Here is a 14,876-nt window from a genome sequence, read left to right as displayed (position 1 = left end):
ATTACTAGTTAGTTTTTACAATATCATGAAAAAACACTCTGGAACCTGTATTCCTCTCATGACCGTTTAAGTGAGGCGTGTTTAGCTTTTGATCATCACCAACCCTGGTCAATCGACACCATGTTTTGTTACAGCCCAGCACTAAAACACACGATTCTGCTTATCAACCTAAATCTTCAAGACCTTGATTAGCTGAAACAGATTTTAATGCTGGGGTGGAACAACCCTATAGCTCCCTCCAAGGCTGTTGAAGCGTTTTGTCATTTTGACTTAAATTCTCATCCTTTTCCCCTTCAGGGGGCCCTGGTTTGGACACCCCGTACCGACCAGCCCGGAACCCTCAGATGGGCAAGATGATGCCCACGCGGCCCAACTACCCGGGCGTGATGCCAGGTGGCATGCCAGGCATGATGGGCATGGAGAAGCAGTACCCTATGGGCTATAAGCCCCAGCCCAACATACCGCAGGGCCAGATCCTGCGCCAGCATCTGCAGGTCAGACTGGTGAGTCTGCAGTGACTAGACTCCATTGGAATGGGACACCTGTGAGTACAGAGGTTATTCTCGACTGGACCTACCTCAGTGTAGTATTGAGGGGTTTGCTAGATGTGTTATTAACATGCTCACAGAATAGGATCTTGAACCTGGCTTTCACTGTACGCATGTTAATACATTTGCACAACTGAATGCGTTCAACCTCAAATGTGTCTTCCGCATTTAACCCAACCCTTCTGAATCAGAGAGGTGCAGGGGGCTGCACTTCATCGGTGCCCGGAGAGAAGTTGTTGTTAGGGGTTAACTTGCCGGCTCGGGGATTCGAACCAGCGACTTTTCGGTTACTGGCCCAACACTCTTAACCTCTAAGCTACCTGCCGCCGTGAAGAAAAAAAATAAAAAGTTGAACTTCAGTTGTAGAAAGCAGCACATTGCTTTTTAAGAACGTTGGAAGATGAACGTTGTCTCTTGCCGTTTTCAGAACCAGAGTATTATTGGACAACAGATGCGACAGATGACGCCCAACCAACAATACGGCTCCATGCAGCCAACTCAGGCAAGTCTTTCAGATGATACACTTTTGCCAAAATGTCATGTAATTTCTTTCCAGATGTACCTGTAAAATCTGTTTTCTTATCCTTCTATTTCCTTCACCACTGAATTTGACCCTATGCATAAACTAGTGTCCTCTATTCCTTCTATCTCCTCCCTGCATATTTGTCCTATTTTCATTAACATTCTGATTTCTATCTCTCCATGTCCAGAACATCTCCCAGGGCTATACCACGTACGGCTCCCACATGGGGATGCAGCCGCATCCCTCCCAGGTGGGTGGTATAGCCCCTCCGTCGTACGGGAACCAGGGTTTCCAGGGAAGCCACCCGGGGGCCAACCTGGGCGTGGTGGACTCTCTGAGGCAGATGGTACAGAGGCCCAGCGGCTACGTTCACCAGCAGGCACCGGGTTACTCGCACACCATGCAAAACACACAGAGGTGGGCAGGAGGGAAGAGTTGAAGAGTGGTGGGGGTTTGGACAATACACTGTACTGCACTCCAATAGCACAGGGATGTCTGCTGTCCATTATCAAGGATATTTTGGCTACTTTTGGCTCATATTGTGTAGTGCTTGTCACAGCTCAAAACATGAACCAGAGCAAACTCTTTGGTCCTGGGGTGGCAGGCAGAGTAGCGATTAAGTGTAGGGCCAGTAACCGAAAGGTTGCTGGTTCGAACCCTCGAGCCGACTAGGTGAAAAATCTGTCTGTGCCCTTGAGCAAAGCACTTAATCATAATTGCTCCTGTAAGTCGCTCTGGATAAGAGCATCAGCTAAATGACTAAAATGTCATTGTAAAAACCTGCTGTGTTTAAAATATTGTGTGCTATAGCTTGGAAAATGTGTAAATATGACTTTAAATGACAACATAATGATATTTGTTTCCAACATTAGGGCTGTTTTCATAAAGAAGTTAAATAGGTTTCGTGTTTTGTTTCCTTGCCACGATACTAACAAGTATCACAATACTGGTATCATCCCTCCGCTAATATTGTGTTCATGGAGTGCCTTTTTTCACTCCTTTTTCTTGCACATATCAAGACTTTGTCACATTTAGCGTCACTGCCTAGTATCTGGATACAGCGTTATCAAAGTCAATCCCACCGATAAACTGCACTCTGATTTCCTTCGACGTGAATGCAAACATTTGACAGTGTAGTCGCAGAACACTTTTTCGTTTCATGCTGTAGTACTGTAAAGGGCAACGGTGACCTTATTCAAGACAGTGGTGTATTTGTGAAACAATTGATGATGTACTGGTCCTCTAAACATGAATCTCTTCCACCATCTCCAGGTTTCCCCACCAGTCCATCCATCAGGCTCCCGTCATGCAGGGCCTGAGCCACATGGGTGCGCAGGGGGTCCACCCGGGAATGAGACCAAACCAGATGCTTGCTGAGCAGCAGCAGGCCCAGCAGCAACAAGCACAGCAGCAACAGCAGCAGTACCTCAGACAGCAGGCACTCCGAGTATGCTTTGTCTATTTACTAGGTCTTCTACTAGCAATATCTAACACTACAGACCAACATGGAACAGTGTATTGATTATATTTTAACTACACATGTACTGCTATTGCCACTCAATGCGCTCTAGATCTAAACAGTCACTTCCACAATTATTCAATGCTCTACCTGATGGTCTAGCACAGGGGCCACATTGGGATTTCGAAATTCAACTGAGTGCCGCACATATCTATTTTTGTTTAATTATTTTCAGCGGGCCAGAAAAAAAGAGAAGTTAACCCAAAATAATCAACCCAATTAACATCCTGTAGGCCGGATTGAATGGGATCGCGGGACCCACGGGCCGTAGTTTGCCCACCCGTGCTCTAGCATGACATATACTGAGTGTAAGAATTCCTGTATAGTTGTACTATGGTGTAACCCTGCTCTGTTTCTGTATTTGTCCCTGTCTCCTATAGGCCCAGCAGCAGGCTCAGCAGCAAGCTCAACAACAACAACAGGTTCAACAACAGCAAGTTCAACAACAACATCAGGTCCAGCCCCAACAAGTTCAGCAACAACAACAACAACAACAGCAGCAAGTAGCGTCAGCACCGCCCTCCGGTGCCCAGGCTCAGAACCAGGCCCTGGGCATGCAGCCCATGCCCCCACAGCAACCCATGGTACGTCCAACTTAGAGGATGATACAGTCAAATTGCCAAGGGGCAGTTCCAAAAAGACGGATCAAGTTAGCCAGCTAACTGTCCCAAAAATTCTGAATTATTTTTATATTTTCGAGAAATATAGATTTGAAATTAGCATGGTATAATTGACTTGACAACCACCAAACACATTCAAGTTTAGCTTTCAAAATGAACCATAAAATTTAAGAGATCTGATATATCAAAGATGTATCACTGTTAGCTGGCTAACTTAATGATCCTGCTTGCTGGAACACCCCACAAGTACAAAATAAAACCCCAGCCCTACTACACTTAGATCTATTTCCAATTATCACTCTGACCTGAACAGTTTTTTACTACTCTAACTTTCCAGTGAGGATGCTTAAGTTTAAGGTTAGCACACAATGCTTTTGTCCAGCCTGGTTCAGGCAAAGCATGGCTACTATGTCCCTCTGGGTTGGCACTAGCCATGTTATCGGATAGAGGTTGGGGTCGGCACGATAGATTGAAAATAGATTTTATTCATAGTGTACAAAGCATTAGGAACACCTTTCTAATGTTGTTGCACCCCCCCTTCCCCTCTCCCCCCCCCCCCCCCCCCCCCCCTCAGAACAGCCTCAATTCATTGGGGCATGGGTGTTTGAAGCATTCCACAGGGATGCTGGTTCACGTTTACTCCAATGCTTCTCACATTTATCAATTTGGCTTGATGTCTTTTGAGTGGTGGACCATTCCTGGTGCACACAGAAAACTGTTGAACGTAAAAAAAAAAAACATTAGCATTGCAATTCTTGACAAACCAGTGCGCCTGGCACCTACTACCATACCCCGTTCAAAGGGACTTAAATATTTTGTCTTACCCATTAACCTTCTAAATGGCACACATACACAATGCATGTCTCAAGGTTTAAAAATCCTTCTTTAATTTGTCTCCTCCCCTTCATCCACACTGATTTGAAGTGGATATAACAAGTGACATCAATAAGGCATAGTTTTCAACTGGATTCACCTGGTCAGTCTGTCATGGAAAGAGCAGGTGTTATTAATGTTTTGTATACTCAGTGTAGGTAGCGATAAAGTGACTAGGCAACATAATGAATAATAAACAGTAACAGCAGCATATGTGATGAGTCAAAAGAGATCAGTGCAAAAAAGGATCAATGCACTCTCACTCAGTGTGTGTAAGGATAATATGCGTATAAGTAATATGAAGGAAACTAAGATACTAAGGAGGGCTACAGGGAGCTACTGCCTCGTTGCCAGTTGTGGCCTTCTCACAGAGAATTGATATCAGAGATGCACTAGTACAGAACTCTCAGGCCATAGCCAGACTAAGAATAAGGAATTTTATTGCATACATTGTCTGTTTTTGTCTTTCAAAAGTTTAAGTCAACTATTTTTGGGACGAGTTGCATTCGCACAAAGGCCCACATGTTGTGCGTTTTTTGACGGGCAATCATCTTGTCAACGACAGACTCCCATTGAAAACAAGTTATGGTATGTCTGTACGTTCAACGACCGAAATGTAATATTGTTTGTGTGTTTGTCTCAGTTCCCACGACAGGGGATGCAGCAGACTCAGATGCAGCAGACTCAACAGCAGCAGCAGACTGCAGCACTGGTCAGGCAGCTCCAACAACAACTCTCAAGTAAGAAAGACACTCATGTCAATGTACTTTAGTGAGATCTGTTACAGCAAAGTGCACATTTAAAAGGTTTTCTGTTGGGTGCCCTAATGAAACCGCTGATATTGTCAACAGTTCTATCTTATGTTGCGTATTGTGCTTTGTAGTCTAAATGTGACATCTTTTCACAATTTCCAGTCATTTTAGGTCTGTTGATAACAAGTGCTTTTCTTTTCCCCAGATACACAACCTGGACAGAACACCAACTCATATTACTGATAGTGCTTGTTGTATATTAGTGTGTGTGGAAGGATAGGGATACCCTGTGTATGGGAGTGTTCCCAGCCAGCCCATAGATTGGCAGATGTGTCCAATGCCCAGCAGGCCCCTGTTTTAGAGGTGTAGGCTCTTAGGAGGGAAATGCTGCTATTGGCCAAGAAGGACGACGAGACGGATGAACCCACAACTCAACCACAGAGGCCCAACATGCCATTCGAAAACCTTCTCAACTTCAGTCATTGTAATTTCTGAAAATCCAAGGATGGATTGTGCTGTGAAATATTATGATCCTAAAGAATAATGGAAGAGTCTATGTAAAAAAAAAAGTACAAGAAATTATAAGAATGCAATTTTTTTTCTGTTTTTTTTTTCAGTTTGTCAAATTTGTCAGTTTAGTGTGTTTCTCATTAAAATATCATGTCAGTTTTTGTCTTGTATTAGTGTCTGGTGCAGTCTTCATCTTGATGAAGATGTCTGATAAGGGTCAATGTGACAATCAGGTTGTTAATAATCAGGATATTATTCATGATATTGAAAGGCAATGAGTCATTATTATCCACTATTGATTGTCCTTGGTATCTTTTATTTTTAATTTAATCAGGCTTCTGGGATGTCATGGAATTGTATTATATGCATTCCAGAGGGAAAGTAATAGAGGAATTGATGCAATCATGGTCAATCATATAATTTTGTATATGGATAACTATTTGGAAATTAATATTTTTCCACATTACATTTCCCTGGGAGCTTTTGGCCATTGTCATGTAAATTCTAAGGTTGACGGAAAGTCATGGAATATTTTAACAATGAAAAAACCCTGTTAGATATACTGTACGTGTCGCTATTCACCTAAAAAGACCAATCCAATCATAAAAAAATATAAGATGTATTTTTTTTTGCATGCAAGCTGAAAGGTATTTTGATCAAAAACTACGCTCCTGCCTTAATGACGAGACAGATGCTTTCATTGGACAGAACAACAAGTGGTTGAGCAGCGCGAAATATGGCAGACTTGGCTCTAGCTTGCTCTGGGTGACTCACCGCTTCAAGTTCTTACCAAAAAGGTAAGCTAATGTACAAAAGGCTATTGCTTTGTCTCAAATGGCACCCTGGTTCTGGTCAGATGTAGTGCACAATGGGAATAGGTGTTCATTTTGAACGCACTATAACCACTTTCTAACTGGCCATAGGCTACCACCCTAATACCAGAGACGATGTAAACGTAGTTGTCATGACCACTGATGAACCCTGTCGATGGGGTAAACTCAGTTATGCACTTTTTTATTTTGTGAATAGGATTAAAACAGGCAAAACTGTTGAATCCTTTATTTAGAAGAATTTAAATCAATGACGTTTCCATCTTGGCCTTCATCAGAATGAAAAAAGACCGGTAGACACAAAGCCAGATGTTAGAATGCAAGTAGGTGTGTGTGTGAGTCGACTAAATTTCGACAAGTGAATGCGTTGGTGGACAGCGCCATGGTGCTGAAATGGGTTAAACCACAAGCTGAGCTGCACCGAGTCTAGGAATACCATTGGCTAATTAGAGGTTGTTGTGACTTTACTTTCATTAATCTGATTACTTATTTATCTAATCAACTATGTTTAATTGTTACCAGATTTTTTAATTAATCATGTAACAATTAACTCATTAGGATTTGAGGCACTACGAGAGCGGTTCATGAAAGAGTTACCATCTCCCGAACTAAACGCTAAAGGACTTTACCTATCACATCCATAAACAGTCAACTTATTAAATCATAACCTCGTATCATGTCATCATTCTGAACAGTCGTAACCTCCTTGCATCTGCAAAAACCTGAGCCTTATGATTCAGTACTACACAAATTGGTTTAATTATTTACTAACTAACTAAATGGTAACAGGATAAACATACACACTTAATACATTAGAAACAGGTCCCTAGCGGACTGACAATAAGGTTGGCTTGTTACAAAAGATATAGAGAGGAACAAAGCTCCAGCAGGTATATTTCACTGATCATCCCCAAAGCCAACTCCTCGTTTGGCTGCCTTTCCTTCCAGTTCTCTGCTGCCAATGACTGGAACGAATTGCAAAAATCACTGAAGCTGGAGACATATCTCCCTCTCTAACTTTAAGCATCAGCGGTCAGAGCAGCTTACAGATCATTGCACCTGTACATAGCCCATCTGTAAATAGCCCACCCAACTACCTCATTCCCATATTTTTTTTAATCCTTTGCACCCCAGTATCACTACTTGCACATTCATCTTCTGCACATCTATCACTCCAGTTTTTAATTGTGAAATTGTAATTATTTTGCCACTATGGCTTATTTATTGCCTTACCTCCCTAATCTTACTACATTTGCACACACTGTATATTAACTTTTCTTTTGTGTTATTGACTGTACGTTTCTTTATCCCATGTGTAACTTTGTTGTTTATATCGCTTTGCTTTATCTTGGCCAGGTCGCAGTTGTAAATGAGAACTTGTTCTCAACTGGCGTACCTGGTTAAATAAAGATGAAATAAATACAAAATAAATAAAATACAGTATTTCCTTAAACATTTTTAATGACATAACAAAATAACAACTGAAATGACATTCTTTAAATCGTCTCTGAACATTCCCCACGTTCTATGTTAGAAATATTGTTCCAGAAGTTTGCTTTAGAACGTGTTAGAGTTTCGGTGTGAAAATGTCTGTGAAACAAAGGCACATTCCTGTGTGAATTTGGAGAGGGAGATAGCTGAAAGTTCTAATCTTTGAGTTACAACAGAGTGTGAACTGTCAACCCCCCCATCAGCTCCCTTCTCCTCCCCTCTGCGGGTGAGAGGGGGTCTGGCCGAAGTCATCCACTGCAAAGCTGATCTGACCCATCTAACTCCCATTAGACAGCTCTGCAAGCATTATGTCAAAATACATTTGTCACTCACCAAATGTGCAGTTTCGCTGAGCAACTATCTTCATTTACTCCCGTTATGGTCGGTTTGTACTTCCGAAAAAGGTCAAAATACAAAATGACAAGCAACTGAAAATCACTCATTACTGCCATGCACAGGTCTGAAGTCTACAACAGCTCAATACATTGGAGATGCCGAAGGCATTTTTTCTGTTGCTTGTACATAGTAATAAAAATTATCATCTGTAGAAAATCATGGAAGATTTAATGTATGAATAGGAACCGTGTTCAATATGGGTCACTAAAGAACTGTCCACTCATCAAGAAAATGATGTATCGGGTTTGTTATTATCAGTATCTTTGCAGCATGTGCTCAGCAGCTGAAGGGACTTCTGGTCCAAACCCACGGCCCCATCTCAACATCTTTATGATGACACAGACGATTTCATTGGACAGCAATATGGTTGAGAAGCACGAAAGACTGGCTTGCAAGTTGCAACCTTGCTCATGCTTAGGTAGCTTTTGATTCAAGATCTGACCAAAACTGTAAGTAAGGTAATGATCGTAGGCGATAACTTCAGTTTGCCAGCTAAGCATGTAAGCCACTTTCTAACTGGCCAAAAGAAAAGGCGAATGGTGGATTTGATTCATTCAGAAAATTGTCACATTCAGTTCTTTAACCCATGGTAATGACGGAAGATTAGTGTACATTAAATTCTAATTGGGAAAATAAACTCAGCAAAAAAAGAAACATCCCTTTTTCAGGACTCTGTCTTTCAAAGATAAATCGTAAAAATCCAAATAACTTCACAGATCTTCATTGTAAAGGGTTTCCCATGCTTGTTCAATGAACCACAAACAATTAATGAATATGCACCTGTGGAACGGTCGTTAAGACACTAACAGCTTACAGACGGTAGGCAATTAAAAAGTCACAGTTACGAAAACTTAGGACACTTAAGAGGCCTTTCTACTGACTCTGAAAAACACCAAAAGAAAGATGCCCAGGGTCCCTGCTCATCTGCGTGAACGTGCCTTAGTTATGCTGCAAGGAGGCATGAGGACTGCAGATGTGGCCAGGGAAATACATTGCAATGTCCGTACTGTGAGATACCTAAGACAGCACTACAGGGAGACGGGATGGACAGCTGATCGTCCTCACAGTGGCAGATCACGTGTTACAACACCTGCACAGGATCGGTACATCCGAACATCACACCTGCAGGACAGGTACAGGATGGCAACAACAACTGCCCGAGTTACACCAGGAACGCACAATCCCTCAATCAGTGCTCAGATGGGCCACAATAGGCTGAGAGAGGCTGGACTAAGGGCTTGTAGGCCTGTTGTAAGGCAGGTCCTCACCAGACATCACCGGCAACAACGTCACCTATGGGCACAAATCAACCGTCGCTGGACCAGACAGGACTGGCAAAAAGTGTTCTTCACTGACGAGTCGCGGTTTTATCTCACCAGGGGTGAGGGTCAGATTTGCCTTTATCGTCAAAGGAATGAGCGTGACACCGAGGCCTGTACTCTGGAGCGGGATCAATTTGGAGGTGGAGGGTCCGTCATGGTCTGAGGCGGTGTGTCACAGCATCATCGGACTGAGCTTGTCATTGCAGCAATCTCAACGCTGTGCATTACAGGGAAGACATCCTCCTTCCTTATGTGGTACCCTTCCTGCAGGCTCATCCTGACATGACCCTCCAGCATGACAATGCCACCACCATATTGCTCATTCAGTGCATGATTTCCTGCAAGACCAGAATGTCAGTGTTCTGCCATGGCCAGCGAAGAGCCCGGTTCTCAATCCCATTGAGCACGTCTGGGATGTAATTAGCATAATAAAATAATCCCCATCAAAATCTGTCTGTTTAAACTAGAGATATCTAGTGTGTGTTGAAACGTGACCGAGCTACAGCGGTGTTTGTCAGACCATGAGATGTCCTGAAAATTGGTGCAAAAAAATGGGTTAAATATGGGTAAAAAAAACTAAATTTCCTGATCTTTCTAATGTCTCTCAGATATAGGACAGACACATTAAAACACACTTCCTTTTTGATACATTTTTTGATGATCTGTTTATCTGTGTATGAATCTGTTTTTATGGGCTAATAGCAGCAAATTAAATGTTTCATCAAATTATTTATATATATTTTTTCTGATACCTAAAGTGGGCCTAAAATTCTAAATGAAATAGCTAAATGATGAGATAGGGGAGGCGCATGCAAGCAGATGAGGACATTTGTCAGGATGGAAGAAATTATATAGTAAAACCTGCAATAAGGCAATTGTAAACCAGGGAAAAACCACACAACCCTCCCCAAAGCAAAAGAAAGTTAGGTGACCCTCCCATACTTTGGACCAACCCCCCACCCCAGTACATTTCGAACGGTCCCTTAGCAGATCTGCCTACTGGCTGAGAAATCAGAGTTCGAGATCAGCAAGGATCGTTGCACTGTCGCCATTCACTAAAATCGCTACATTTGTGGCAACAGTGGGATGATCCCTTGTGGGCCATTGGAGAGGTGTGCTCATGTGAGGGACTTGCTATAGTGAAGCGTGTGGACACACTCTCCCTAACAGAGGGAATAGTGTAACAAACCATACCTGGGAAGTCCTATATTCGTGGAAAGTGGAGACGTCATAGAACGTGAAAAAGTAATACATGAGTAATAATAATTCAAAATAATTTAAACTATTGTAATTTGAGCCAGGATTCAATCAAATGTCTATTTTCAACAAGCACACTGCACTTGATTCTTAAAGGTAACTTACCCCTGAGCAGATTTCTGCGGCAATTACTGTAATGCGATAATAAAATACGAACATCAGGGAAAATGCCTTGACAGTACAGCACACTCGTCGACAACGCACCTTTGATGAATCTTGGCCTTGATAAAATAAAGGACAATAATAAAGATGTCCCCCGCAAAAAAAGGGGGGCGTGGTGACGGAGCATCAAATAGTAATAACATTTGTAACTGTAAAAGGTTTGACATTTTATTTCAACATAATAAAATATATAAATAATAAAGGTCCTCTGAAGTGGGGGCGGTAGTGGCTGGGCATAAAATAGTTATACAAAATGTCATTATAAACATGGTTTTCAACTTGATAATAAAAATTAAGAACAAACATTGTTCTCATAGGTAAGTTTGAGCCTGTGAGGGCATCCCAAGTGGTGCAGCGGTCTAAAGCACTGCATCGCAGTAATTGAGATGTCACTACAGACCTGGGTTCGATCCCAGGCTTAGTCGCAGCCGCCCGTGACTGGGAGGCCAATGAGGTGGCACACAATTGGCCAAGCATCGTCTGGGTTAGGGGAGGGTTTGGCCGGCCGGGATGTCCTTGTCCCATCGCGCTCTATCGCGCTCCTTGTAGCGGGCCGTGCGCATGAACGTTGACGTCGGTCGCCAGCTGAACAGTGTTTCCTCCGGCACATTAGTGGTGCTGGCTTCCGGGTTATGCGAGCAGTGTGTCAAGAAGCAGTGCGGCTTGGCAAGGTCGTGTTTTGGAGGACGCATGGCTCTCAACCTTCGCCTCTCCCGAGTCCGTACGGGAGTTGCAGCGATGGGACAAGACTGTAACTACCAATTGGATAGCACGAAAAAGGGGTAAAGTACAAAAAATATATATATCAATAATAATAATGAGCCTGTGATCTTCACTAACAGCGGTGTTGAGAGCCAGAGTGAGTATGATTTGGATGTCCTTGCCTCTACCATGTCTCTGGAGGAGTTTTACAGATCTGATGTGGATTCTAATAAGAGCTGGGATGAGGCTCATGAAAACAGGAAAGAGTATTACAACAAACTGGTTGAAAAGAGGTATTCACTGAATGTGGATATTAGTGAAAAGGACAACAAAAGGTAAGTAGAACCATTTTAATTTATCTTAAAAAACAAACCAAAACATAAATTCATTTAGAACCACGGTGTTCATCAGTATCAAATTCAGGTAAGTATGTGAGGCGATTATGATAAAGTAGTCTACAAAACAATACATCAATAAATAATAATCAAAATCAATTTAAACTATATTGTAACTTGGGCTAGGAATAAATCAAAGGCGTAAGCCGCATTTGAGATCTGCATGGACGGTTGCACTGTCACAGTTTGCTATAATTGTTACATTGGTGGCAACGTCCCTCTGGGCCATTGGAGAGGTTTGCACACGTCAGGGACTTGCTATTCTCCGAGTTTGTAGAATAGTGAAGTGTAAGTACACACTCTCCTGAACTGAGGGGATGGTTAGCAGATCTGCCTACAGGCTGGAAGATCCGGGTTCACGATTAACACACCTTTGATAGAATCCTAGCCTTGGTAAAATAAAGAACAATAAGAACAATAATTGAATTATCCTCCGAGGAGGTGGAGCAGTAGCCTCGTCAGCTGCCTGATCCCATGAGCAGCTGCATGGACGTCAGTCTGGTAATTACGAGGCTATGGGAGGTGGTGGTGGGGCATAATAATGTCATGCAAATTATAACTGTAAATTGTTCAACATGATAAAATAAAGAACAATAATAAAGTTGTCAGCAGAAGGGGGGGTGGGTGACAGGATAAAATAATTATCAATTGTAAACATAAGCAGCAGTCAAGCAAGCTCAAGCATGCAGGAAAAAATAATGCAGTACACCAGTGACATTCAATCTAATTTATTTCCACTCGTATCAAATAGAATGTTCATGTTTACGATTTCACTTTAACGTCTTTCTTAGCTTTCCCTTTCTTTGCATTTGGCCACTCCAGATGATTAAACAGTACTCCAGTGTCAGGACCCAGTGCTCTGCCCTCAACGGGGTAGTTCTTTCCCTTATACTTTACCAGGAAGTCCAGAGCAGCCCAGCTCTTCTCCTCTGGCTTCACCCCAAGCCTGGACAGAAGCTTATCTGCCATCTCTGGCACTATGGGCTGGAGGAGTGTCCCATACATCCTCAGATACTCTAGAGACACGCTGACGATGGTGTCCAGCCATGGTTGGTCTCTACTGTCAACCCTGTCCAACTTCCATGGCATGTGCTGCTGGACGAAGCCGTTGATCTGCCTCACACACCCGTTAATGGCCTCCAGAGCTTTGTATACGTGCACTCTCTCGTAGTGCTACTCCACCACGGCTGGTATTGAATGTACAGCTTCCAGCATGTGAATGTCTTCATCCGTAGCCCTCCCCTCGTGTTCTTCGGTCCGTTGACTGGGGAAGGAGTCAGTGCAGAAATGGGGGTAGACCTGAGTTGGGTTGAGAGATGGGGTAGTACAGTGGTTTAAAAGGCCACCCAGAGAGTCTGTCAGCTCAGTGTTGAGCAGTTTGTCCACTTTATTATTGTCATAGTCACAGTCTATGTCCGGGACCCCCTGGCGCAGGAAGAAGTTCCTCATTCTGTTTGTGGTGAACCGCTGAGACCTCTCCAGGGGGTCCACTCCACCACGTTCCCTAAACTTTGTGACATTTTCTTCCCTCCCACTGTCCAATGAGAGTGCACATGTATGGTCTGTGGGAATATGGCGCAGACAGATATGGCAGCTCTGCTTCTAGCTCCTAAGCAACTTTGCAGTATTTTGTTTTTGTGTATGTTATTTCTGACATTATTAGCCCAGAATTTTTTTGGTGTAATTACATACAGCCGGAAATAACTTTTGGATATCAGAGCGATGGTAACTCACAAGCATTACGACCAGGAATAAGGATCCAAATTGGATCCTTTGTTCGTATCCCCCAGGGCAATTGAACTTATTCCAGAGGCTGCTCTAAAACACAGTCGGCGGAGAAGAGGTATTCGGAGCGGACTTCTAGTCCGACTCAGGAGGCGTGCACACCATCCACCATTTCCGAGTATATTACTCGCTAATGTTCAGTCTCTGGATAATAAAGTAGACAAGCTCAGGGCGAGGATCTCCTTCCAGGGATCAGGGATTGTAACATACTCTGTTAAACGGAAACATGGCTCTCTCGGGATATGTCCCCGTCCATACAGCCTGCTGGGTTCTTAGTACATCGCGCAGACAGGAATAAAGAACTCTCCGGGAAGAAGAAAAGCGCGGTGTATGTTTCATGATTAAGTACTCATGGTGTAATTGCGATAACATACAGAAACTCTAGTCCTTTGTTCACCCGACCTAGATGACCTCACAATCAAATGCTGACCGTATTACCTCCCAAGAGAATTCTCTTTGGTTATAGTCACAGCCGTGTATATTCCCCCTCAAGCCGATACGACGATGGCCTTCAAAGAACTACACTGGACTTTATGCAAACTGGAAACCACATATCCTGAGGCCGCATTTATTGTAGCTGGGAAATTTAACCTCCTGACGCTAGGTTAGTTTTTATTTTAAATAACATTCCTAAGGTAAATGGACTATTTCTCAGGTCCAGATCGTAGAATATGCATATAATTTACAGATTAGGATAGAAAACACTCCAAAGTTTCCAAAACTGTAAAAATATTGTCTGTGAGTATAACAAAACTGATTCTGCAGGCGAAAACCTGAGAAAATCTAACCCGGAAGTGATTTTTTTATTTTATCTGTGTTTCCTGGCCCGTCTTTGTTCCATTTAAAGGGGTATCAACCAGATTCCTTTTCCAATGGCTTCCTCAGGCTGTGACCAGGCTTTAGACATAGTTTCAGGCTTTTATTTTGAAAAATTTTTCAAAATCTGACCGAGTGGTGGATTAACAACAAGCTAATGGGTTTTGGTATTTACACTTGGTGATTAGCATGATTGATAAATAATTTTATTAATATTTTTTAATCTGATAAGTTTGGGAATTTTCTTCTGCCTTTCAGGACGGAACGAGGCTGCTAGTTTTCTGGAACATAAGCGCAACCCACAATGGCGCTCTTTTTTGTTATAAAAGTATATATTTTATCGAACAAAAGAACATTTATTGTGTAAACTGGGAT

General features: G+C 42.7%; 1 protein-coding gene across 2 annotated transcripts in view; it reads left to right on the top strand.

Annotated features, from left to right (window-relative positions):
- Positions 1 to 5,504, top strand: part of LOC111967635 (mediator of RNA polymerase II transcription subunit 12) — a 74,596-nt gene extending 69,092 nt beyond the window's left edge. Inside the window, exons 38-44 of one of the 2 annotated variants that reach the window (XM_023992823.2) lie at positions 298 to 503; positions 976 to 1,050; positions 1,259 to 1,488; positions 2,344 to 2,518; positions 2,971 to 3,174; positions 4,727 to 4,823; positions 5,041 to 5,504. In XM_023992823.2, coding sequence (XP_023848591.1) covers positions 298 to 503; positions 976 to 1,050; positions 1,259 to 1,488; positions 2,344 to 2,518; positions 2,971 to 3,174; positions 4,727 to 4,823; positions 5,041 to 5,078 — 1,025 coding nt within the window. In that variant the 3' untranslated portion in view covers positions 5,079 to 5,504. Of the gene's footprint in view, positions 1 to 297; positions 545 to 975; positions 1,051 to 1,258; positions 1,489 to 2,343; positions 2,519 to 2,970; positions 3,175 to 4,726; positions 4,824 to 5,040 lie in introns of those variants that run through there. The other variant, XM_023992825.2, reaches the window with a different exon arrangement.
- The last annotated feature ends 9,372 nt before the right edge of the window (positions 5,505 to 14,876 follow it).

Source organism: Salvelinus sp. IW2-2015, linkage group LG8, assembly GCF_002910315.2.
Source record: "Salvelinus sp. IW2-2015 linkage group LG8, ASM291031v2, whole genome shotgun sequence".
NCBI lineage: Eukaryota > Metazoa > Chordata > Actinopteri > Salmoniformes > Salmonidae > Salvelinus > Salvelinus sp. IW2-2015.
The sequence above is the reverse complement of the archived record's forward strand: the minus strand, read 5'-3'. Positions and strand labels throughout refer to the sequence as shown.